Below are 25,255 nucleotides of genomic sequence, written 5' to 3'. Positions count from 1 at the left end.
TAGAATAAACTGGAGATTTACTGCTTACAATAAATATATTGTACTATCATCACACTCCTCCTCCTTGCCCTAGTGGTTTCCTGCACTGGGGAATAATTCTTGTTGCTCCCTTCATTAGGGATCCCATCCGCATTCCACGGGAGGGGGGAGGCATCTTATTTCCTCTCCCCCTCCACTCAATCCTCAGGAAGTAGCAATCTCCCAGAGATTTTTTTAAAGCAGAACTGTTTAGGCGCCAGAGACCAAATCCTGGCAGACTGCTGTGTGTGTGGCTGTGTACACACCATACATTTAAAGCATATTACATCCCACACAAAGTATCCTGGGTACTGTAGTTTGTTAAGGGTGCTGGGCACTGTAGCTTTGTGAGGGGTACACCACAGTTCTCAGGGTTTGGGGAGGGGGCATAGCTGTCAACTTTTCCCTTTTCTTGCGAGGAATCCTATTCGGAATAAGGGAATTTCCCTTTAAAAAAGGGAAACGTTGACAGCTATGGGAGGGGGGTGAATGTGTAGAGGGCAAATACTCAGGCACAGTCTGTGATTAAAAAGCACTTTCCCCTATCTCCTCGTTCATCAGGGAGCCGTCCTCCCCCCCCACCCCAAGATCTAGACCCCAAAACACCCCCAATACAGAGGACACACATGCAACAGTGACCCACTTCCTTGTGCACTCAAACCACGCAAGATGGACTAGGGCTGGAAACGAGGAGGAGCCGGGGATGGTGCTGGGAAGGGAGAGAAAGAAACCATGGTCTGACCTCCCGTTTCTTTCATTGTAAGGCTACCATGGCTGCACACTGGTACCCGACACCCAAAAGGGCTGCTGCCCACGTGGTGCTCACCTCCAGGTGCTCTCTGCGGAGAAAGGAGGGATGCCCCCGAAGCCTCCAGGCCCGGCGCAGCAGGCTGGCGGCGCTGCTCCTCCTGTTGCTGCTGCAGAAGAGATGGTTGGCAGGCACTCTCCCATTCAGGGCGAGAGTCTGCGTGGTGCCTATGCGTGTAACACACCAGCCTAAAGCTCCTCCTCCTTCCCACTCAATGCCGGAGTCCCTCCCATCTCTTTGAAAGGAAGAGGGGGAGAGGGGAAAAAAGGATAATATTTTAAAACTCCTCCTTTATTCCCCCCCCCTTCCTCCACTCCTTATTTTATTCTAATTTTGTTTCTCTCGTCTGTTTGTTTGTTTGCTGAAAGCAAAATCAGCCACCGGTGTGGTGTGATGGGAAGCCGGTTACTCCAGATCAATCACCTTTGACCCTCCATCCATCAGCCACTTGCTTGCCACCCACTTCCCCAGCCTCCGCGTCCCCTTGCAGCAGCAGCAAGCAAAAGCAAGCAAACGCGCCGCGCTCATTGGCCGCCCGCGCTCACACCAAGCCGTGGGGTGTCACCAATCAGAGACGCCCCGGGAGGAGTGGCCAATGAGGAGATGGCTGTGGCCTGAGCGGCCCTGGGAGCCCTCTCGTTGGCTCCCGGGACTCAGGTGGGAGGAGCCAGGAGCTTCGCAATTCCCATACTGTTACAGCAGCAGTTTCATAATAGACCGCTGGGCAGAGCGCGCGAGTTAACCCGCTGCAAACTGCAAGGGAGGCGATGCGCAGAGATTAATAAAGCAAGAGGAGGCAGACAACGGGGTGCCCCACCCTGGATGTGTGATTCTAGTTTACTTTGCTGGACTACAACTCCCATCAGCCCCAGCCAGCATAGCCAATGGTCACTGGGAGTTGTAGTTCAGCAACGTCTGGAGAGCACCACGTTGGCTGCGGCTGCTGGAACAGAGCATCCACTTACCCGCCCAGAATTTGGGGGAATGGTTAGAGCCCACATGATCATCCCATACAGTGGTACCTCGGGTTAAGTACTTAATTCGTTCTGGAGGTCTTTTCTTAACCTGAAACTGTTCTTAACCTGAAGCACCACTTTAGCTAATGGGGCCTCCTGCTGCTGCCGCACTGCCGGAGCACGATTTCTAATCCTGAAGCAAAGTTCTTAACCCGAGGTACTATTTCTGGGTTAGCGGAGTCTGTAACCTGAAGCGTATGTAACCCGAGGTACCACTATATATGTGTGGAAGAGCCTTGCAGGATATCTGTAGCCTTCCTGGTATCATTTAGTTACTTAACATGACAATTATTCTCCACCTTTTCTCCAAAGTGGTGCATCCTCACGACAACCCTGTGAGGTAGGTTAGGATGAGAGGCTGTGAGCAGCCTACAGTCACCCGGCAGGGCTCATGGCTAAGAGGGATATGGACACTGGACCTCCAACTCCCTTCATCCATGACTACGCTGGTTGCTGTGGCTGATGGGAGTCGGAGTCTGAACAACACCTGGAGAGGCCACAGGTTTCCGATCCTTGATGTACATGGTAAGTGACTACCCAATGCATTATCATTTTAACCAAAGTGTGGGGCCCCTTGGGCTCTCCAGATGCACTCAGTGTACAACTTCCCTCATCCCTGAGTGTTGGCCAGGCTCGCTGGGGCTGATGTTCTTGCCCAGCCCAGGAGGACCGCAGGACCCCCCAATTCCTGCACTGCCACATGGAGAAAGGATGTGCATAGCTGCTGAAGCATGGAGGAAGAGGTTTTGCTTTGGAAGTAGCTGCAGGTTGAAAAGGGCAAGGTTGTTCTGTATTTGGTTTAAGGGGTGTGTGTCATGTTACGGCCAGAATAGATTACCCCCACAAGAAGGGCATGATGACCTGTGGTTTGTCCTTAGGCTGGGCAGGAGCCCAGTAAACCGAGCCAATTAATATTACGTAAAGCCTTCCATTAATTTCTCAGGTAATTAAGGAACATAGGAACCTGCCTTATATCAAAGCAGGTCCCTGGTCCCTCTACCCCAGTCTTGTCTGCACCAACCGGCAGCAGCTCTCCATGGTTTCAGACAGGGATCTTTGCCAGTCCGAGCTGGAGATACTAGGGATCAAATCTAGGGCCTTCTGCATTCAGACCAAATGGTCTGCCCCTAAGCTATGACCCTCCCATAAGCCAGTTTATGATGAATTTAAGGTTCATTCACACCCACACCATAACATTTAAAGCACATTTATAGCAGTTTAACAGTCATAGCTTCCCACAAAGAAACCTAACCTTGGAGCTGTAGTTCACCCCCTCACACAGCTAGAATTCCCAGCACCCTTAAACTACGGTTCCCAGGATTCTTTGGGGGAAGCCATGTGCTTTAAATGTTTGTTGTGGGGGCAGGGAGCACTGTATTGTGAATGTAGCATGGGGAGAACTTTATTTATTTATTTAAAAAAATACTGTATTTTTCCGTGTATAAGATGCCCCCATGTATAAGATGACCCCTATTTTTTAAAACCCCAAATTAGGAAAATGCACTATGCACTATCCATGTATAAGATGACCCCTTATTTTAATCTTCAAAAATTTAGGGGAAAATATAGTCTTATGCACGGAAAAATACAGTATATACTGCTTGATTGGGAAAAAACCCCTCAAAGCAGTTTAGAAGAAGATAAACAAGAAAATCAAGGAAAATTTACAGCTCTACTTTAAAACATACAAAATTTAAAATGCTGAAACTGATTTAAATTATCTTAAGTTTCTAAGCATCTGGGTAGCCAAAATAAGGATGTTTTTAGCAGGCACCGAAGAGAGTAAAAGTGAAAGTACCTGCTGGATCTCTCTTGGGGGGGCAATTATTTTTTATTCATTTTCTAATTTATAAAACCAAATTTTAAAAGTGCCTGCTTAATCTCAATAGGCAGGGAGTTGCAAAGTGCAGGTGCTGCCACACTGAACCACCAAGTCCTTACGAAAGCAGAATGGGTATTATGGATATTATACAAGGTATTATGTGGCACCTATAGTAATGCCAATTCCACCAATCAAAGCAGTCATGTGGGCACATGTTGGGTATTAGGGAGCTTTTGCCCTTAGCTGCACCCCACCCTGCTGCAGCCCCAACTCTCACTACAATTTTTATTGAAAAGGAAGGGGGGGTTCCCATTCCTTTCAAAGGGAATCTGTCCACTCTTCAGAAATGAGACCGACCATGAAGCACATTTGATTTCCACATCCAAGGACTTCAGTCATCCAATGCTGGATCCTTGCCAGTCCTGCTGGCTGGTATGCTGTGCCCACGGGATCAACTGTGCACGCCCAATTTCCTTCTGTGGCTGTGACAAGAGCGTGATCATCTTGCCACATACCAACTGCTCCCGGCTGACAGCAGCTCTCCCCAAGGTCTCAGGCAAAGGTATTCTCCAGGCAGACAGGCTCCCCTTACAGCCTTGAACCAGACGTACCAGGCTGTGAACTTGGGAGCATACACCATTCAAAGCGTGTTCTACCAGTGAGCTTTGCTTTATTTCAACAGAGAGATACCTGCTTGCTGCTTTGGGGTCGTCCCCCCCAACAAGGGATGGTTGTGTTAGATTAGTGTAAGACAAACAGCAAAGTCTTGTGACACCCGAAAGACTCATAGATTTAGGCTGCATTCACCCCCCACACCTTTGAAGTACATTTAATGCATGTGGCTCCCCACAAAGAATCCTGGGAACTATAGTTTACCCTTTAAAGAGGTACAATTCCCAGGGTCCTTGGCAAGCAACAGTTCCCAGAATTTTTTTTGGGGGGGGCAACACATGTGTTTTAAATGTACGGTATGTATGCAGCCTTATTATGGTGTAAATGTCATGGACTAGAGAATGTGACAAAGACAAGTGACAAGGAACTTGTGGCCCTCCAGAACTTTTTAGAAGCCAAATGGGATCTTTTGATAAAGGATTATATATAAATTGAATAATAATACAACAACAAAAATTCAGTAGAACTATTAATAAAGAATAGGCCAAGAAGAAATCACTCGCATATAATGACCAGAAAGCCGAAGGATTGGGGGGCAGATTTCCAGAGGGGCAGCCGTGTTAGTCTGTTGCAGCAAAAACTGCCCAGAGTGCAGTAGCACTTTAAAAACTAACGTATTTCTTATGGTTGTGAACCACAATCCACTTCATCAGATGCATAAAGAGTTATCATGAGTCCAAGAAAGCTTAGCTTTGTCTGCAAGGTGCCATGACAAGGCTTGGAAAAACATTTTGTGTTTTTCAAGATAAAGCATCAGCTCTTAGGAACAGAGTCGAAGTCAGACTATTGATCCATCTAGCTCAGTATTGTCTACACTGACTGGAAGCAGCTCTCCAGGATTTCAGGAAGGAGTCTATCTCAGCCCTTTCTGGAGATGTGAAGAATTGATCCTGGGGTGGTCTGCATTCAAGCAGGTGTTTTATCACTAAGCTACAGACCTTTTCCTTTGTGAAGCTCTTTTCCAGATAGCCTGTTATGAAACTCCCAATGGCAAGGTGCTTTTTTTTGGCCAAGCAGTGTTGGGGCAAAGAAAAGATTTATCCTTATGCAGCAATTTGGTGCAATCCTTAAGCTGCTTAAAATAGCTTATTGTGGGCTTAGTTCTGCTGACTGATGTGAACAACTGGATTTCCAAGGACGGCCAGGCTCTCTTAACAGCTTATATATTCAGGTAGATCAGTGGTTCCCAAAGTGGGCAGTACTGCTCTCTGGAGAGCAATAGGATTACCTAGCAGGGTGCTAAGAGGGCAAAGGGGCTTTTCAAAGACCACCAGACTTTGAAAAGCTGGTTTTCTTCTTTTTTGGCCATCACTCATAGCTGAGTAAGTTTGTCTTCCATGAACAAAGTCTTAGTGGTGTGTCCAGAGGTGACTGTGGGGGCCAATTCTGGACCCACACCTCCTTCCACAGTGGGGGCATAGGTTTCCAGGTGGGAGTTGGTCATGGTGAGGGTTTGCCAAATGTGCCTTCCTCTTAGTTCATTTCTTCCTTTTGTCCTGAGTTTGAGTGTCTTCAAAATCCACGACACCTTTGGTAAAGGCTGCTCTTCAACTGCAGCGCTCACAGGCCAATGTTTCCCAATTGTCAGTGTTTATAACTACATTTTTTTTAGATTTGCCTTGAGAGAGTTTTTAAACCTCTTTTGTTGATCACCAGCATTACGCTTTCCATTTTTAAGTTTGGAATAGAGTAGTTGCTTTGGAAGATGATAATCAGGCATCCGAACAACGTGACCAGTCCAACGAAGTTGATGTTGAAGAATCATTGCTTCGACACAGGTGATATTTGCCTCTTCCAGTACCACTACCTCTGACACATGTGTGTAATCTCTCAATCTCTCTCTCTTTCTCTCTCATATGAACAGTAGTCATTAGCTAGAATTCCAGGGGTAGGAGAGTGAACAATGTTTTCATTTTTCAGAATGGCTTTCAAAATATAACATAATTCACTATTTCATGGCCTCATCAAAGTGAGTACAGTGGTACCTCGGGTTACAGACGCTTCAGGTTACAGACACTACAGGTTACAGACTCCGCTGACCCAGAAATAGTACCTTGGGTTAAGAACTTTACTTCAGGATGAGAACAGAAATTGCAGCGCGGCAGCGGCAGGAGGCCCCATTAGCTAAAGTGGTACCTCAGGTTAAGAACAGTTTCAGGTTAAGAACGGACCTCCAGAACAAATTAAGATCTTAACCTGAGGTACCACTGTATAGATTGAGCAAGACTCCGCAAGATTATGTGAGACTACAATATCCTGGACTACATTATTTTCATCGGGGGGGGGGGGGGGGCTTTTTTGTAGCAATATGTCCTTTTATGTCAGCAACATGTTAATTGGTTACACTGCTGGAATTCATGTTGTGAAACATGCATCAAACTTTGAAAGCAATTTCAAAATCCTACGAAGGAGCATCAGAATTGGGAAAGAGAAAGAGCTGCAAAGTGGGATGGACTCAATTATCTGCAGAAAGCAAACAAAACAAGACAACATCACAGATTACATCTCTGTCCAGGGGTGCAAGCGTTTCCCCAGGGTATTGGCCTCCTTTGAATTTGGTTACTGCAGAGTGAGACTTAAGGTCAGAGAGTCACAACCTTTTAAAGCGTGTGGGCAGATTTGGATTTTTGAGTGAGCATCATGAGCACAATTCCTCTGATTCCTTCTTTCCTTGCTCTCTCAAATCAGGCCCCCACCATTAGACACAGAAATAAAGCTCATATGAACACACTTCACTTTTCTAAAGAATCCGAGTAGAAGTCAGATCCATTCAAAACAAGCTGAATCTAAATGTTCTAATGTGCTTTAGGAGTAGAGTGTGCATGTTCTTCAGGAGTAGCCAACAAGGCTTCAACATCAGTCAAATTCACCACCTCCAAGCAGTCATCCAGCTCAATCCCTAATCCAGTAACAGTCCATTTCTACCAAACTGAGTTTTCACAAAGCCATTCTGTTCCAAAAAAGAAAATCCAGCAACGCAGTTACCACAGCTGTTTCAGGATAAAGAAAGCCAAGTTGCAAAGCCAATCTCTATCACCACCTTGTGTTGACAACGGGAAAGAAGAAAGAATCCTTCAAACATCCTTTGAACATGTGACTTTCAAACCAAGGGCCGCAAAAGAGACTGAAAGGCAGATGTGCACCATACATTTGAAGCACATTCAATAGACATTAAAAGCATATGGCTTCCCCCAAAGAATTCTGGGAATTGTGTTTTGCTATGGGTGCTGGGCAGCATGTCCATCTTTGCCCTGCTGCCTCTCCTGCCACCCCACTTTGCCAGTGCCTGCAGCGGCAGGGTGGGCAGGGTGCCAGTGGCTGCACCACCTTGGGGGCTTCCGCCACCTGAGGCGGCTGCTTCACCCTGCTTCATGGGTGGGCCAGCCCTGGTAATGGGAATTGTACCACTGTGGGGGTGTGCTTTAAATATGCACTGAATATGCTTTAAATGTGTGCAGTGGTGAATCTACTCTGAAGTGTGATTTCTTTGCAAAACGAAGTTAGAAAGGCCCCGAGACAGCCTGTATACTCCTTAAAAACAAACAGTAAAATGCAAACATTGGAAGAAAAGGCTGTCAGTAGTTTCTAGCTACGGTGGCTATATTTCCCCTCCACAGTTGGAGGCAGTGTGCCTTTGAAGGCCAGGCTTCTCCCCACAGCAGGTGGGGAGAGTTGCTCTCACACTCCGGTCCTGCTTTTAGGCTTCCTACTGGGCCAACTTGTTGGTCACCTCAAGAACAGATGGCTGGACTAGACTGGCCCTGATCCAGCAGGGCTTTTCTTACTTTCTTACGGCTAGACTGGTCTTATGGCTGATCCAACTTGGATGGCTTTACAAAAGGTTTAGACAAAAAACCAAGGAGGACAGAGCTATCAATGGCAACTAGCCATGACAGCTGCAATCCATCTCTACTGTCCAAGGCAGTATGCCACTGAATACCATTTGCTGGGAATTACAAGTAGGGAGAGTGCTGTCACGTTCAGGTCCTGTTTGCGGGCTTATGGAAGAGGCGTCTGGCTGGCCACTATGAGAACAGGATGCTGGACTAGTTGGGCCATTGCAAACCCTCAAACATTCCTCAGTTGAAAATAGGGACATTTCTCACTCTCCCCTCCCAACTGACCCTCCTTGATTTCCAATTCCCCTCCGCAGAGCATTTCCAATAATTAATAATAATAATAGTAGTAGTAGTAGTAGTAAAGTAATAATTTATTATTTCTACCCTGCCCGTAGTAGTAGTAGTAGTAGTAGTAGTAGTAAAGTAATAATTTATTATTTCTACCCTGCCCGTAGTAGTAGTAGTAGTAGTAAAGTAATAATTTATTATTTCTACCCTGCCCATAGTAGTAGTAGTAGTAGTAGTAGTAGTAAAGTAATAATTTATTATTTCTACCCTGCCCGTAGTAGTAGTAAAGTAATAATTTATTATTTCTACCCTGCCCGTAGTAGTAGTAGTAGTAGTAGTAAAGTAATAATTTATTATTTCTACCCTGCCCGTAGTAGTAGTAGTAGTAAAGTAATAATTTATTATTTCTACCCTGCCCGTAGTAGTAGTAGTAGTAAAGTAATAATTTATTATTTCTACCCTGCCCATAGTAGTAGTAGTAGTAGTAAAGTAATAATTTATTATTTCTACCCTGCCCATCTGGCTGGATTTCCCCAGACACTCTGGGCGGCTTTCAACAGAACATCAAAAACAGAATAAAACTTCAAACATTAAAAACTTCCCTAAACAGGGCTGCCTTCAGATGTCTTCTAAAAATTGGATAGTTGTTTATTTCCTTGATATCTGATGGGAGGACGTTCCACAGGGTGGGCGCCACTACCGAGAAGGCCCTCTGCCTGGTTCCCTGTAACCTCGCTTCTCGCAGTAAGGGAGCCGCCAGAAGGCCCTCGGCGCTGGACCTCAGTGTCCAAAAGAAGGGGGAATTCCGTCACCAGTACACCACTCCACTGTTCTGAGAAATCCCGGTAATCCCCCTTTCATTTGTCCCCCTTTCTTCCCACCCAGGGTGGCGCTGCTCTCCTCTGCCTGCCCCTCAGAGCCAGCCACTCATCATGCAAGGCTGGGCCTTGGGGTGGCAGCCTCTCCTCTCCTGTTCTCTAGCAGATGCTACAAGCTGCCCAAGGGAGGAGGCTGGCAGAGGTGGCCATGGAGAGGCCAGGGGATGCTCCCTCACAGCTGTAGCAGCTGCTCAGCCCAAGTGTTGGTTCATCCTCCACCCTGAACTTGGCAGCAGTGGGGCTGGCAGGGAAAATAGGGACATTCCAGGATCAAATCAGAAGCCAAGATGGCTTTCATTATTCTGGGACTGACCCTGGAAAACAGGGACACTTGGAAGGTATGCCATTGACTTATGTCCTGCAAGCAAATCAGGATGAATGTTCAATAAACAGGTTCTCTGGAAGTGTCCCAAATTCTAGAAGGCCACACAACAGAAGCAGCATAGCCTATCCATTCTAGAACTGGATACAGCACAATGGAACAGAACAGAATTTCGGGCATAGGCATAGATGAGGGTTTTTTTTGTCCGTATATATACAGGCTGCGATCCCTAGAGGACTGAGTTCCGCTTGTTAATCTTTCATTTAATGCTTAAGAGAAACTTGTGGACACTATGCTTATAATGGAACTTATTACCTAGAGCACATCTTCTTGTGGCAATAAAAGATCTTAAAATGGAATAAACTGCTAAAATAAAGGAGGAAACAGTCAACACTGTCAGATGAATTAGTTTGCATTTTCTGATTTCCGGCATTTTAAATCAGGGCAATCGTGATCTTTTGAGGGGGAACAATATTAATTTTTTCCCAACTCTACCTAGCAATTTTACAGTCCCTTTTAAGAAGCAACTTCCACCTCAAACTGGCATGTGCATATAGAAGAAAAGAAAACAAGGAATTGGACAGTAAATCATGACCTAATTCTCATTCCAACATTATGGATATTATACTGTTGTTTAGTTTATCGCTGATGCAAGATTTTAGTCAGCAAGGTAAGCAGATCATTCTTTCTGTTAAAAAAAGATTATTCTATATTCCAATACAAAAGGTAAAGGAAGGAATCCAAACAAATTATACAAGAAACAAATATAAATAGTGGGTTCAGTTTCTCAATGGAACATGCAGAATGCATTTAACTCATAAGAAAGTTCCATTGGGCAAAATGGGACTTTCCCAAGGTTGCGTGTCCAAAATTACAGCCAGTGTGGAGTTGTGGTTAGAGTGTCAAAGTAGGACCATACAGCCTAACACACACATACCCCAAGCTCACAACAATATGTTCATAGAAACGTGAGTAAAACACGTGGTGGTTGTTTTTTCTAGGGCACATTTGGGGGACCTTTGGCCCTCCAGATAATGCTGAACTACAACTCCCTCACCCCCATAAGACTTTTCCCCTGTAGGGTTCCAGGTGCAAGTTACAGGCACACACCAAAGGAGCCACCAGGTGGAGAGTTAAGCACACTCTACCTCTCCCTTCCCAGCTCTGTTTTTCCCTATAAGGGGGCCAACTTCAGGAAAAAGAAACCTAGTTTGGAAGAGCAAAGGAACATTATAGACATTGCAGCAATGGGGAGACCTTTCTCAGCTAGGAACAAACAAATTGGAGAGGAATGTATATAAGGCTGTTCATCCATTCTGCCCATTCCCTTTCAGGACTCCAGAACTATCACTGTTGCGTGCAAAGATTCTCTGAACTCCTTCCTAAAAGCACAAAAAGAATATCCATCATACTGAAAGGTAGGAGAGATTCAGGAATGCCTTCTCCTCTGTAGAGGCTGCCAAAACCACTGAGATTTCTCAAGGAACCCTCTGTTTAAAGCAGGCATGGGGAGCACATACAGCCTTCCAGGTGTTGTGGGACTCCCAACTCCCATCAGCAAGCAGAGTAGGATGGTATGAGCTTTCGTGTGCATGCACACTTCTTCAGATACACTTCTTCTGAATAAGTGTGCATGCACACGAAAGCTCATACCAAGAACTAACTTAGTTGGTCTTTAAGGTGCTACTGGAAGGAATTTTTTTATTTTGACTATGGCAGACCAACACGGCTACCTATCTGTAACAGAGTAGGATGGTGAGAGCCATGGTCCAGCAATGTCATCTGTGGGAAGCCACAGGTCCCTCACTTTGGCTTCAAAAAGAGGTTAATTCAGGTTGCTTCCTGATGACCTGGTTATTGAGCATTCATATTTGTTTGCACAACTTTTGCAGTGAACATGTATAACATCATCTGTTTATTGAACATTCATTGCTTTGCATTCCACCACATACATCATCTAGGCAAGAGGCATTATCAGCATTCTGCTCTCACAGTGACCACCCAGATGCTGACAGGAAGCCTGAAAGTAGGACCTGAGTGCAACAGCGCTCTTCCCTCCTGCTGTTTCCAGCCAACTACTGGAGCCAGAACATAGCCGCCATGGCTGGTACTCATTGATAATCCTCCATGAATTTGTCTAAAATCCTCTTTGAAAGCCACACAATTTGGTGGCTATTAGTGCCTCCTGTGGCAGCGAGTTCCACAGGTTAAGTATACACTGCTGTGAGTAAAAGTACTTTCTTTTGCCTCTCCTGAATCTTCCAACATTCAGCTTCTTTGGATGTCCCTGAGTTCCACTGCTATGAGAGATGCAGAAAGCTCTCTATCCATTTCTTCTACACACCATGCATAATTTTAGAAAGTCGCCTCTTGTTAGCTCAGTCAGTAGAACGTGAGACTCTTAATCTCAGGGCTGCAAGTTTGAGCCCCATTTTGGGTGGAAGGTTCCTGCATTGCAGGGGGTTGGACTAGATGGCACTTGTGGTCCCTTCCAACGCTACGATTCTCTTGTCTTATCTCTAAACTAAAAAGACCCAAATGCTGCAACCTTTCCTATACTGTATAGGGGACTTGCTTCATCCCCTTGATCATTTCAGTTGCCTTTTTCTGAACCTTCCTCAGCTCCACAATATCCTTTCTGAGGTGCAGTGAGCAGAAATGCACACAGTATTCCAAGTTGATTTCTATAGCACAGCAAGTCACACTGGACCTAACTAGGTCTGGGGCCCAGAGATTCCCCACCCTTTCCGCAGAGAGTGAGCTCACATGTGAATCTGCCTCTTCTTTTAAGCAAGTGTGCAAAGAAGTGAGAAGGGGGAGAAAGGAAGGTGAGAAGGGCACAAACAAGCTGGAATGCAAGGAAGGTGATATTTCGGAGGTGGCAAGGCATAGGCTGGAATGGTCTAAGGCTGGATCTAGACACATCAAAGAAGCGTTTCAGTTAAGTGCTTTGCAAACTTTGTATGAGAAATCAGGTTGGCAAAAACGGAACTCCACAGCACCATCTGGTGTTACAGTGTTATAATGCATATGCAACTCACATAAACGCTTTTTCTTTGCCAATGCAGCTGAATCCTAAGGCCAACTTATTAAATTCCTTTATCTTAAGTAACAACTGATTTTGGGTTGTTGTTGTTTTTACTTTGTCTTTCCACAGAAAGTGAAAACACATCTAGAGAGGAGTTGTCCAGAAATCATACTGTGGCTGCTTTGCAATGTTCTGGACCTCAAGGCACCATGCAAGTACACCTCATTGTTTCCGAAAAGATGTACAGAGGGAAACTAAAAGCTATGGATCTCTTCTATGGCCTGAAACAAATCGCGGATCCTGATGAGAGGGGCTGTGATGCTAAATGCTGCTTGATATCGGCCGATCACAGAAAGAGTCTCCAGAGTCAGGCAGAAGCTAGTATTATGGGGAAAGGTAAGGAAAGGAAGCAGAGCTTGACGGCCATGCATTGGGTTGTATTCCATGTCAGTTCAATTCAGAATAGACCCACAGAACTTAATGGACATCGGCCTGTTCATTTCAGTGGGCCCACTCTGAGTAGAATTAGTTAGCTAAAACCCATCGTCCATTTTTGCTATCTTACCCTCTTCTATGACTCATCCCTGACACGAGTGGCAAACGTCAGGCCTGGGAGCTGAATGTGGCCCTTTGGACCTCTGTATCTGGCCCTTGGAACTCCCCCAAGCCACTCCCCTCACTGGTCTTGCACTGCAGCCTGAGAGTTGTGTGCCTGACTGGAATGTGTCCTTGGGTAATAATGCCTCTTGCTTGTCAGGAGAGAGGGCAGAGAAGGGGGTGTGAGTGTGTGTATAAACTAGCCTACTGTTAAAAGGTAATTGTTCCTTTTTGCCTCTGACCCTGCATGTGGCCCTCGTATGGTTGTTCAAAAGAGAATGTGGCCCTTGGGCTGAAAAAATGGCACCCAGGTTTTTTAACATATGTATAATGCTTGGGGGGGGGAGGTGTTGACATCGGGGACATTACAAGATGCAAGCATTCTTTTTCAACTGTTCTAATTTAACTCCCTGGCAGATAAACACACCCCAGATACAATTTCTGTTCACAGTGCTTCTCCCAGGGGTGTCGGATTGTTTCATCATCAGCAATCAAACTAATAATGAAAATTTTGCAAGAAGTTTGGAAAAGGCAACTGAAATCCGAATCAATGCAACATGTCAAGGTAACTAATTTGGTTTTTTTCCAGTTTTGCATGAGTAAGGAGGATAATTAGCCGAAAGAAATACTGCATACTGTGCTATATTGCACGGACAGAAGTCAGGGGAGACTTAAATTGTAATATGTTTTTTTTAAAAAAAAAAAGCTTAGATCCCACCTTTTTGCATGACTTGAGGTGCACAATTCACCAAGGAGTTATTCTGTGGATTGAAGGAATCCCATCTCAAAGTTGCTAACAGCCCTAGTGAAATTAACAAGCAACAGCAGAATAGTTAGTAAAGATCATAGAATTGTAGAGTTGGAAGGGACCCTGCGGGTCATCTAGTCCAAGCCCTGCAATGAAGGAATCTCAGCTAGATCATACATGACAGATGACCACCCAACCTCTGTTTAAAAACCTCAAAGGAAGGAGAGTCTACCACCTGTATGGAGAGTCTGTTTCACCACCAGCTCTTACAGTCAGAAAGTTCTTCCTTATGTTTAGTTGGAATCTCCTTTCTTGTAACTTGAATCCCTTGGTTTGGGTCCTGCTCTCTGGAGCAGGAGAAAACAATCTTGCTCCATTCTCCATGTGGGAGTCCCTTACCTATTTTAAGATATATCCTCTTAGTCTCCTCTTTAGAAGGCTAAACCTAGCCAACTCCCTCAACCATTCCTCATAAGGCTCTGCACGTGCTTCAGCTTGTCAATATCCTTCTTAAATTGTGGTGCCCAGAACTGGACACAGCAAGTCCTCAGATTGCCATATACTTAACCCAGAGGGAGTGTCAACAAATTAAAAGCTCTTTCCTTACAATGCCAGCTACCTCCTCCTTATTCTCTATTTTTGCCATTGTAGAACTCAACGAAGAGGAGGACTAAAAGTAGTATTATATGGCTCCGCCCATCATTAGCTCTGGCTCCACCTACTGTTAGTCTCCCTTCCTTCTGACCCACCAATCACTGTTGGTGTGCTGAAAGGTGGGAAAATACCACTCAGATTTTCTACCTCAGGCACCAAAATGTCTTGAGCAGGCTTCCTCAACCTTGGCCCTCCAGATGTTTTTGGCCTACAACTCCCATGATCCCTAGCTAGCAGAACCGGTGGTCAGGGATGATGGGAATTGTAGTCTCAAAACATCTGGAGGGCCGAGGTTGAGGAAGCCTGGTCTTGAGACTACAGGTGTGTTCACATTAATGCTTACTCCACATCCAGTGGCTCCCAGTGCTACCTTTTGAAGCCACATTCACATGTTAGCCATGGTCCATATTGATCCTGCAGTTTCTTGACAAATACTGTTGTCCGATGCGGTGTGTCCCGTCCCCCCTGGCCCTGATCCAGATTAAATCCAACTAGAAAACTTAACCCACCGTATCTGTGCTGTGAACATTTAAGACAGCCATTGCACATGCAAAGATGAAAACATATGCTAGGCTTGCCATACGTCAGGAAAATTCCTGACGTGTCCTAGTTTCTGGGTGTAAAAATGGTGTCATGGAGGAATTTTGCTAAATCTGCAGAATTTCAGGGGAAATTTGGCGATGTGGTGGAAAAAGCAGTGGAAACAGCTCCAAAAGCTTAAAATCACTATTTTGCGGGGGAGGTTTTCCCCAAAAAGCTTAACAATTTTGATGGGTTTCTTTAAAAAAAGCTTTGCAGATGTGAAGAATTCTACTTTTTGAAATATGGCAACCCTAGCATATGTTTCATGAGTAGGCGTTGGAGGGGGGTGTTTCAGGGGCAAGGAAGACAAAAAGGTCATGCATATTGGGTGAAAACATCCCCACCCCCTCTCTGATGTGAGCAAGACTCTGCAAATGCTTCTTGAAACGCAGCAGGGGGAGCGACTGTTCTGCCTTTTAAAGTTGCAAATGTGAACATACCCTACAACACAGCTCCTATCTTTCATTATTACATTACCTCGCCTGTTTTATGCTTCGTATTTCTCGTTCTGTCCCCAGAAACAGATGAGATGGAGGACAGGAAAAAGATAGGTGTCTTCCTGAAAATAGCCATCTTGTGTGTCATGGTGCCCCTGATGTTCTTCTTTATGGTATTTGGTGTATGCGAAGTCCCCTGTCCTGTAAGTTTGCTTGTGCCGAATCACTGCGACAATTTAAAATAAGTAAGCTGCTTTATATCGTGTCAGACTCTTGGTCCATCTAGCTCAGTGTTGTCTACACTGACTGGCAGCAGCTCTCCAGAGTTTCAGGCGGGGTTCTCTCCTGGCCCTTTCTGGAGATAGCAAGGATTGGACCTAGGATCTTTTGCATGCAATGCGGATGCTTTACCATTGAACTTGGGTCCTCACCCATATTTGCAGAGGATTCAGTGTGGAGGAAATAGTGGTGAAATTTCATGTACTGGCTAGGATTGGGGGAGAAATTCAATTCATTCATTGCATTTAAAGATGAACCTACCTAATTTGCACTTTTCTAAACAATAAGCAAACCGAAACACAGCTATCCTTTGAAAGTTGCACGTCTCTGAATTTTGCAATAGTTATACATTCACGTAAAACGTGCAAAAATGCATAACGTGAGCATAAAATGCATATATTAGTAATAATAAATACACTGGGAAATTGCTTTGCAAAAATGTGTATAATAGGAAAAACTGCGTACAAGTATGTGTGTATTGGGATAAATTTGCAATAAAATGCTAATCGATTTTCATGAGAATTTTTAAAAAAACAAACACAAATTGATGTGGAAACGTGGAGAACTGAACTGACTGGAAAAATGAGAAACTGAAACCAAAATAGACAGATTCACCCAACCCAAGTCCTGGCCTGTCCAAGTCCCAAGGAAATTGAAGGGTGGACAAGGCTTCTTTTGGGAGGGACTGTCAAAATGTGGCCTCAATACCTGTCATTACCCCAGAGTGCAGCAATGACCGGGACACTGAACCAGAGGAAGTGGACCAGGGGCACTCAGGATGAACAGTCATTAAACAGGCCATCTGGAAACACACCGGTACCTGGTTTTGAGCCTAGTACTAGTGATTACGAGCCAATGGAGTCTGGGGCTGGCAGGCAGGAGGCTAACGAAACACGCTTCACAGCATTGCAATGCAGAGGAGGCTAGTCCCTTAGGGCAAAGGAGGCCTTGCCCCACCCACCTCAGCCTGCCCTCACCCAGCCCCCACCTGCCGTACCTTATTTATGACCAATATAGAGGGTGGCATCTGGAGGGCACCAGGTTGGTGAAGTCTGTCTTGAAGACATGGGCTTAGGCAGGGCTTTGTGACAGAGTTAGACCAGCCTAGCCATGCTGATAAATTTCTTCTTCACTCAGTGTTCCCTTCCTCGTTGGACGCAATGTCTCTTCCCTACGCAAAAACATGAAGCAAAAGAGAAGAAAATGACGGAAGCCACAAATCCTGCAGCACACGGAATCCCCACCATGGTCTGTTTGTTTTTAACAGTTCAGTCGTGCTTATTCCATTCAGCTAGACGAGACTTCCCTGGGCGTAGGGCGAGAGCCCTGCGTGATCAGGCTCATCTAGTCCAGCAGCCTGCTCTCACAATGGTGCACCAGGTCCTCCAAAAGGAAGCCTACAACTTGGGCTTGAGGGCGGTAGCCCTCTCCCCACTTGTGATTCCTAGTAGTTGGTATTCAGTGGAGGTAGAACATAGCCATTGTGGCTAATAGCCATCAAAAGCTGTATACAGTGGTGCCTCGCCAGACGAAAATAATCCGTTCCTTGAGTCTCTTCGTCTAGCGGTTTTTTCGTCTTGCGAAGCAACCCTATTAGCGGCTTAGCGGATTAGCGCTATTAGTGGTTTAGCGGCTATTAAAGGCTTAGCGGCTATTAAAGGCTTAGCGGATTAGCGGCTAAAAGGCTCTTAGCGGCTTAGAAACGGGGGGGGGGAGCGAAAAAAATCGGAACACTCGCAAGACGTTTTCGTCTTGCAAAGCAAGCCCATAGGGAAAATCGTCTTGCGAAGCAGCTCAAAAACGGAAAACCCTTTCGTCTAGCGGGTTTTCCGTCTTGCAAGGCATTCGTCTTACGGGGCACCACTGTACTCCATGGTTCTGAAACAAGTAGAACCCTGCCAGATCACACATAAGACCAATCCAGCCATAAGAACTTAAGAAAGGTCTTCTTAAACCAGGCCAGTGGTACATCTGCACCACCACCCCAACTCACATCCAGTCAAGAAGGTGGTATTTGCTGCCAGCTTCCTCCTCCTTTGTCTTAGGGTTGCCCTTGTTAGAACTCAAATGAGAGAAGGATGGAGACAAAATTAATTGGCTCTGTCTCTCCCTGTTATGGACTCTGGCTCCATCTACTGTTGGCCTCCCTTCTTTCTGTCCTACAGTGATGAACCAGATACTCATGGGAAGCCCACAAACTGGGCCTGAATGTGACAGCCCATTCCCCACTTGCAATTCCCAGCCCAATTTGTGTAACCCCCCTTTCAAAGTCATTCAAGTTGGTGGCCATCTCTAAAAACAAAAAAGCATGCAAGTTAATTATTGCACATGGAAGTAAAAGATTTGGAATTGCTTTTCCAGTCCTGCATTGAACTGACAAAATCCACCCCCATGTTAGCAGTACTGTTTAATATGCAAAAGTTGGACTTGTTATATTATAAAGTAGATTTTTCATTTGTTTTCCAGGCAGAAGTTTAACATCAAGTCCCAGCACCCCCAAAACATCTTAATTCAGGAGTGTTTAGGCATTGCTTCTGAAATAAGTGAAATAAAAGGTGTTTTCTCATTTACTGGGTTGTGTGTGTGTGTGTGTGTGTGTGTGTGTGTGTGTGTGTGTTTAAAATTCTCAGCATGATCTCAGAAATAGCAAATTCAAGCTAAATCTCCCCCTTTATGTAATCAAAATTTCTTTTTAAAAATTCTCTTTATTTGGGCTTAAGTGGGGCAGTGTTTTCATTTGTCTGAGTTATTGTTCATTTATGTGTTTATTTTTTATTTGTTGTATGCATATATTTTGTACAGTTGTCGAAGTATTTAATCATTTACACAAAGCCTTTACACACACACACCTGACACAACTTATTGTCAGCACATATATAACACACTACCATAAACACCATCCTATACATGTTTCACGCACATAAAAACCTAGAGGCGGTTGGTCATTTTTCCATTTTTACATGTGCCAGGTGTTTGCAAAAAAATTATCCCTCCCCTATTTATATTCAAAAGGGACGCGGGTGGCGCTGTGGGTAAAACCTCAGCGCCTAGGACTTGCCGATCGATATTTTAATACTGCTGAACTGCTTTACTTGGTGCCATCAACGTTTACTTCATTTTATTTAAATTATTTCTACAAGTTGACCAAACATTTAAATTGTAATGCAACAACACCTTAAGCCACCACTTCACATTTTGCTTAAGCAGAATCCTAGACATGTCAATACTCTTCCTTGTAGTGACCATTATTATTATTACCCAAAGTTCTCCCAGTTACCCAAAGGTAGTTTACCCCTCAAAGAGCTATAAATCTCCAGCGTCTAAGTGACAGTTCCCAGTATTATTTGGGGGGAAATAAATCTATTACCTATGTGCTTTAAATATATGGCACGCATAGAGCTTTCTCAACGTATATTTCTTTACAGGCGCTCATTTTTTCCTCAGCAATGTATTGTCATTTCCGTTTGTCGTGCCCCACAGCTGTGTAATCCGTTTTCCCTTATTGGTTTATTATTATTCATTTTACTCCCAAATAATCTTGGCATATTATGAATATATTCTACGGCTACCGTGAGCTTTCTTAGTTCTACTTATGTGCGTTCAAGGTGAGATGAGAATATATATATATATATACAGTATACAGTACAGTATTCTGAGGTGAGGAGGAAGACGGGAGGGGGAGGGGAGGAGGAGCGCGCGCACGCACGCGCGGTCTCGACAGCCCACGTGCACAGCCACCCGTCGGGCCCGAGCACGTTCCAGAGAGAGAGAAAGAGCGTGAGCGCAACGGACGGCTGCGAGGGGGAGAGGGAGGGGCCGCCTGTGCCGCCCCGTTCTGCGTGGAACGCACGTAATTTAAAGCCGGGTCGAGTCGGCAAAGCAAGCGAAAGACGAGCAAAAGCGAGGCAGGTAATCAAGGGGCGGGGCTGCGGTGTGCTTCGCGGCGGGGAGGGGAGAGGGAGAGAAAAGGGGCGGGGCGGCTGCGTCGGAAGAGCGGAAGTAACCGGGTGGCTTGTGTGTTGGGACGGGGGGGGGGGGGATGAAAGGAACGACACATTCAGGAGGGGAGGGGGAAATGGAACGAAAGCCAGGCGCGCTCCTGGTCAGCGCGTGCGCTCTCGCTGTCTGAGGCGGAGCCCGGATGGAACTCGCTCTCGCGTGTTGCTGTGACGTTGAGGCGTCAGTTGGGGAGGGGGGAGTATAAAAGGTTGTGGGGAGGAATGGAAGGTTGATTTCGAAGGGCCTGACAAGACCTGTGTCTTGATGGAGTCTGGTGATGGAGGGGGGGAATTTACCCCCCCAACCACACAGACACACCTTTTGTTGTTCTTGATTTTTTTCCATAGAGTGTACACCTTACACCAGGCTTCCTCAACCTCAGCCCTCCAGATGTTTTGAGACTACAATTCCCATCATCCCTGACCACTGGTCCTGCTAGCTAGGGATCATGGGAGTTGTAGGCCAAAAACATCTGGAGGAGGTTGAGGAAGCCTGCCTCACTGCCTCCCATTCCCACTAGCCACATGCTTTAGCTGCTCATTGATAGAACTGCTGTTAAAATCAAATTTGATTTTTGTTCCATCTTATGTTCAGTGTTAACACCTGTGATGCTCCAGATGTCTTATCTATTATTTATAAAAACATATATACTTATAAAAGCATGTATATACACACACAGAGAGAGTTTACAACAATGGAACATAAAGCTACAGTAAAAGCAATATAGAAAGTTAAAATCAGACACCCATTATTTTATCTACGTCATAAAATTTATATACTGCTTGATTGCAGAAAAACCTCAAAGCGTTCTACAAAAAGGATAAAATAAAATTACTACTAAATATTTAGAGCCGTCATTTAAAACATAGATAAGGTTTAAACTACAATGTAACAGGCATGATTTAAAACTTCTACAGTTCTACACAATCTAAATGAGAATGTATTCAGCAGCCACAGAAAAGAATGGGTGAAAGAGCCTGTTTTATATCAATTGGCAGGGAGTTCCAAAGTGTCGGTGTTGCCACACTAGACAATCATGTTCTTACAGAAGCGGTGTGGGTATTATGTAAAAGTGTCGGTTCCGCCAGTTGAAGTGGTCAGGTGGGCACAAGTTGAAACAGAAGGCAACTGCTGAATCTTTATTTGCAGAGTCTTCCACAATACTGAACCAATGACGCTGACGGCTCTATTTCTTGTTGACGGCATTTCCAGGCAGCGCTGGGAGCGTCCCCTGCCTGAAACCCTGGAAGGCTACTGCCAGTCAGTGTGGACAGTATTGAGCTAGATGGCCCAATGGTCTGATGCAGTATAAGGCATCTTCCTGTATTCCTATATTTTTCTTCCAGGGGCCTACAAACGGGCACACATCTTTATTTTTCTTTTTACAGGGGTTGAGCATCACTGGAAAGCTTAATTCAATGAGAGATTGTAGTCTTTAAGTGAAGTTCAGGTGCCCAAGGGAGGAACATGGAGCGTCTGACATCGTTCAGCAGTAAGTAGAGTCACTCAAAGGTTGCTGATAGTGCTTGCAATGTGAATCCCCAACTTTCATAAATAGGTAGTGCTAGGTGAAAGATACCACCTGATCTGGCGAGATCATAAGTGAATGTGGAATGATATGTGGCTATGCAACTTACTTCTGTTTCTCATGTTCCGAGAACATGTTCCTTATTGTAGCCAAAATGGCCCCAGCCACATTCAAGGTGGAGGTAGTAGCAGTCTTGGGAAACCCCAAGGTTTACAGAGGAAACCCAGAAATCCATATAAAATCCATTTCCTGGCATTCCATCTCAACTACTGCAGGCAAGGGGAACCTTTGGCCCTCCAGATGTTATTAAACTACTACTCCCATCATCCCATTCCACTGGCTGTGCTTGCTGTGGGTGATGGGAGCTGTAGTTCAGCAGTGTCTGGGTAGCCAAATGTTTCCTGCACCTGCGCAGAATGGGGTTGAACGGATATGAACCAGCTTGAGTTTTGATGGCTGGCATCACTAGGGACATGTAGTAGTTTCAGTGTCCACCCAACTAGTGTCTGTTGGCACAAAAACACCCTGGCCTACGCAGAAGGTCCCAGATTCAAAACACAGCATCGCCAGAAAGGGCTGGGGAAATGTTCTGATCTGAAATTGAGTTAGATGGACCAATGGTCTGATTCAGTATAGGGCAGTTTCCTATCTATCTTTTTCTTTTTAATTTTTTTTCTCAATAAAAAAATCACAATTACACGCCTTTCAAACAAATACATCCGGTACAATAACATATTTCACTTCCCTCCCCCCTTTTGTGGTTTCTTTTCTGATTTAAATTTTTAACACTGCATTTTCCACTTTGCTCCATTTTTAAGTTATTCTTCCATTTCTCTTGATAATAATTTTAACTGCTTGATTTAAGTTAACCCTACTAATGAACTTGCTTGCATGCTAGGATTTTTCAAATATTCCACAAACTTTCCCCACCGTGTCCTATTTACCTTAACATGTAGATGTATTACTGTGTCAGTTTCTCCGCCAACAACAAGTGAAGGAGTTTGCTTTGCAAAATGGCGCCCAAGCTTTATTACGTATTGGTCTTGTTGGCTTTACAGATGACCCTTTTGACAAGCCGCCATGCCGAGGGTGTTCCTCTTACCTCGCAGAACCTTACATAAAGTGTGCAGAGTGTGGCCCACCTCCCTTCTTGCTGTGCTTGCAGGTAAATTTACATTTACAAGGAGAGAAATGAAGGAGGGTTGAGTTACCAAGCCTGTTGTGTTCTCCCAGGATGCTGAAAGCCAAGTAGCCAGATCACCAGGAAGCAGACTAGGGCATATCAATAAGGCAAGAGCTCCCAGCTTCCAGCTCTTGCTGCTGCTTTTTCATTTTATTTTGTATAGCTGGCAGTGGCTCACATAGGGGGTCACCAACGTGGAACCCGAGGCACCAGTGTGCCTGCCATTATCTCCTGCGGTGCTCTGAAAGGTCTCCAAAAACATTTATTCAGAAATCAACAATACCTGAGAAACTGTTTGTGCTTCCTGCTCAGTCCCTGTTCGTACCAGCTCAGCCTCTCCTATGCTGAAGTTAATATAGCATGCCTCCATAGCAGCCATTTTCTGTCTCCCATGGCACTCTCTCATAATTACAAATCTGCCCACTAGCCTAAAATGGCTGCTGACTCCTGAGCTAACAACTCCAAGCTGTGCCAAAGTCTTGTCAGAAGTCACCTGCAAACAGATTGCTATTCTTTGTTGTAAAGCAGTCTTCTTGCCAACGTGAGCCTGTGAATTATAGTCAATGGTGTTATATGCTGGAGTCAGCCCCTTTTCAGTGTGTTTAACAGTTTATTTATTGCATAGCACCAATAAAAGGAAACTTTGTTAGAAAGGTTCCAGGAAATAACTATAGGGAAGGGATGTTCTGTTTGTGATCGAGGCATCCCTGTGTCCTTTTCATTTTACCTCTTTATAGTCAGTTTCCCATCTACAGAAAGAAGGAAGAAAAGTAACCTAGTGGCAAACTCCTTTGTTTTGCAGTGCTTCACAATAGGATTTGAGTACAAGAAACACCAGAGCGACCACACCTATGAAATAGTGGTAAATGCACCTTTCTGATTACCTTGCTTTTTCTTCTCGTTGTCAGCCTCCGGGAGACACATCTTGATCAGGCACCCCCAACCTTCTGCCCTCCAGATGTTTTGGACTACAATTCCCATCATCCCTGACCACTGGTCCTGTTAACTAGGGATCATGGGAGTTGTAGGTCAAAAACATGTGGAGGGCTGCAGGTTGGGGATGCCTGAACTTGATAGAACAGGGATTTGAGGTCAGAAGCCAGTGGTAGTTGTGGCGATGCCAGATTTATGCACACAAGCACATAGGATGCACAGTCCCCCTCCTCAGCCAATGCTTGCAGATCAGCCCTTTGATATTGCCTCCTTTCAGCTCTTCTAATGATCACTCTGGCAACCAGGGAGGGGGCAATTTGCATCCTCATCAGGGGGCTGGCTTGGCCTTAAATGACTGCTCACCCCAGCATTGTGTCTAATTAAAAGAAGAAGTTGTTTCCAAAATTAGTGGGGTCTTGGGGATGGAGAGCAGAAAAATTTGCTTGGAAGGCCCAATCTAGTCCTGCCTACACCAGGTTTTAGCCACTTTGCATTAGAAGATTCATTACATCGGGGTAGCCAGTGTGTTCCTCTCTTGATGCCTGTGAACGACAACTCCCAATTCCCTTCAGCCAGCACGCCAAATGGTCAGGGATGGTGGGAGTTGTAGTCTAGCAAGGGGGGGGGGAGGGCACTTCATTGGCTACCCCTACCCTAGATATTACTTTGTAGAACAATAATGTTTTTCCTCGTGTACTGAATTAACCAGAAAACACTTTAGTTAAATTGTTATGTCACGAAGAACAGTTACATTTTCTGTTCCATTGAAACTCCTAAAACAGGTTTCCCATTGAACAGTGGTTGTTTTTCTGGGGGGTAGTGGGGTGTGTTTTGTTTGTTTTTTAATCTGGCATGCCCATGTTACTTCTGGAATTATAGCCACAGAGAAGTAAACGAAGAGGTCTTCGTTGTGTTCTGTAATGCCACTTTCAGGAGCTAACCGTAATTATAGCTTGTGAGATATTTACACTACGTGATAATAACTTGAAATTCCTGTGGCGTGCTGCTGGAGCTTTTAAACTGTCATTCCAGAAGCAGCAGTCTGATCTCTTGTTCCCCAGCTACTGGAATAATTTGTTTTCGTACATGTAGACCTAAGGAAATGTACTACTCAGCAATGGATATTTGCAGTCCCACATACCAGATTTAAATGGTGCCTCTGAAGGAAGTCACTGAGTTATGAACACCATTTATGAACATAAGCTAGCCTGTCGGATCAGGCCAAGCTACATTTGAGCATCCTTAACAAACTACAGTTCCTGGAATTCTTTGGGGAAGGCCATGTGCTTTAATTGTATCTTATGCATGTGATCTGTATTATGAAGAGAGTATGTTATGGTTATATTCTGATGTCAACACAGATCAGTCATCCAGTGAAGCTGGATGCAGGACAGATAAAAGAAAGCATTTATTCACTCAGCGCATGCTGTATTGGCCCGTATATAAGCCACACTTTTTTCCAAATTCTGATTGTGAAAAATTAAAGTGCGGCTTATATTAATGACCTTATGCCGCTGGCAAAGTGGCACGGCTCCCCCGACCCATGGGAGCACGGGGCAACAGCGCGCAGCCCGCCCGCCACTCCCAAGCCTCCCCTACACCGGATGAGGGAAGGGGGGAAGGC

General features: G+C 45.1%; 3 protein-coding genes across 14 annotated transcripts in view; 2 read left to right on the top strand and 1 right to left on the bottom strand.

The window, feature by feature from the left end:
* ACACA (acetyl-CoA carboxylase alpha) overlaps nucleotides 1–14,025 on the bottom strand; it is a 205,724-nt gene extending 191,699 nt beyond the window's left edge. For 3 of the 8 annotated variants that reach the window (XM_083479721.1, XM_083479722.1, XM_083479725.1), the window contains exon 1: nucleotides 845–1,296. In XM_083479721.1, coding sequence (XP_083335847.1) covers nucleotides 845–969 — 125 coding nt within the window. In that variant the 5' untranslated portion in view covers nucleotides 970–1,296. Of the gene's footprint in view, nucleotides 1–844; nucleotides 1,417–9,703; nucleotides 9,755–14,006 lie in introns of those variants that run through there. The other 5 variants (XM_083479718.1, XM_083479726.1, XM_083479727.1 and 2 more) reach the window with 5 other exon arrangements.
* On the top strand, nucleotides 9,866–18,554 carry LOC310695508 (uncharacterized protein C17orf78). 2 transcript variants are annotated; one of them, XR_014520087.1, is made up of 7 exons: nucleotides 9,866–10,333; nucleotides 10,998–11,081; nucleotides 12,821–13,087; nucleotides 13,706–13,853; nucleotides 15,791–15,912; nucleotides 17,126–17,236; nucleotides 18,455–18,554. XR_014520087.1 is itself a non-coding variant. In XM_083480131.1 (7 exons), exons 1-7 carry the CDS (start codon nucleotides 10,279–10,281, stop codon nucleotides 18,464–18,466), a joined length of 765 nt encoding a protein of 254 aa, XP_083336257.1. In that variant the 5' UTR covers nucleotides 9,869–10,278; the 3' UTR covers nucleotides 18,467–18,554. The 2 variants fall into 2 exon arrangements, 1 of the variants encoding a protein (XP_083336257.1); XM_083480131.1 differs by having other exon boundaries at nucleotides 9,869–10,333; nucleotides 13,740–13,853.
* A 1,154-nt stretch (nucleotides 18,555–19,708) lies between these two features.
* The window catches only part of TADA2A (transcriptional adaptor 2A), a 30,296-nt gene continuing 24,749 nt past the window's right edge, over nucleotides 19,709–25,255 (top strand). The window contains exons 1-4 of one of the 4 annotated variants that reach the window (XM_083480040.1): nucleotides 19,709–19,897; nucleotides 21,376–21,479; nucleotides 22,574–22,680; nucleotides 23,501–23,560. In XM_083480040.1, coding sequence (XP_083336166.1) covers nucleotides 21,455–21,479; nucleotides 22,574–22,680; nucleotides 23,501–23,560 — 192 coding nt within the window. In that variant the 5' untranslated portion in view covers nucleotides 19,709–19,897; nucleotides 21,376–21,454. Of the gene's footprint in view, nucleotides 19,898–21,375; nucleotides 21,489–22,471; nucleotides 22,681–23,500; nucleotides 23,561–25,255 lie in introns of those variants that run through there. The other 3 variants (XM_083480038.1, XM_083480039.1, XM_083480041.1) reach the window with 3 other exon arrangements.

This window comes from Podarcis liolepis (genome assembly GCF_965112155.1).
Source record: "Podarcis liolepis genome assembly, chromosome: 16".
Classification (NCBI taxonomy): Eukaryota; Metazoa; Chordata; class Lepidosauria; order Squamata; family Lacertidae; genus Podarcis; species Podarcis liolepis.
Note: the sequence above shows the minus strand (reverse complement) of the source record. Positions and strands in the feature narration are given on the sequence as shown.

What these genes read in the sequence shown, in the direction of transcription:
- LOC310695508 (XM_083480131.1), top strand. Translation starts at nt 10,279, where the DNA reads ATGGATATTATACTGTTGTTTAGTTTATCGCTGATGCAAGATTTTAGT. An exon ending in GCAAGATTTTAGTCAGCAAG is followed by an intron (nt 10,334 to 10,997) that starts GTAAGCAGATCA and finishes ATTCCCTTTCAG; the next exon opens with GACTCCAGAACTATCACTGT. An exon ending in AGCTAGTATTATGGGGAAAG is followed by an intron (nt 13,088 to 13,739) that starts GTAAGGAAAGGA and finishes TTCTGTTCACAG; the next exon opens with TGCTTCTCCCAGGGGTGTCG.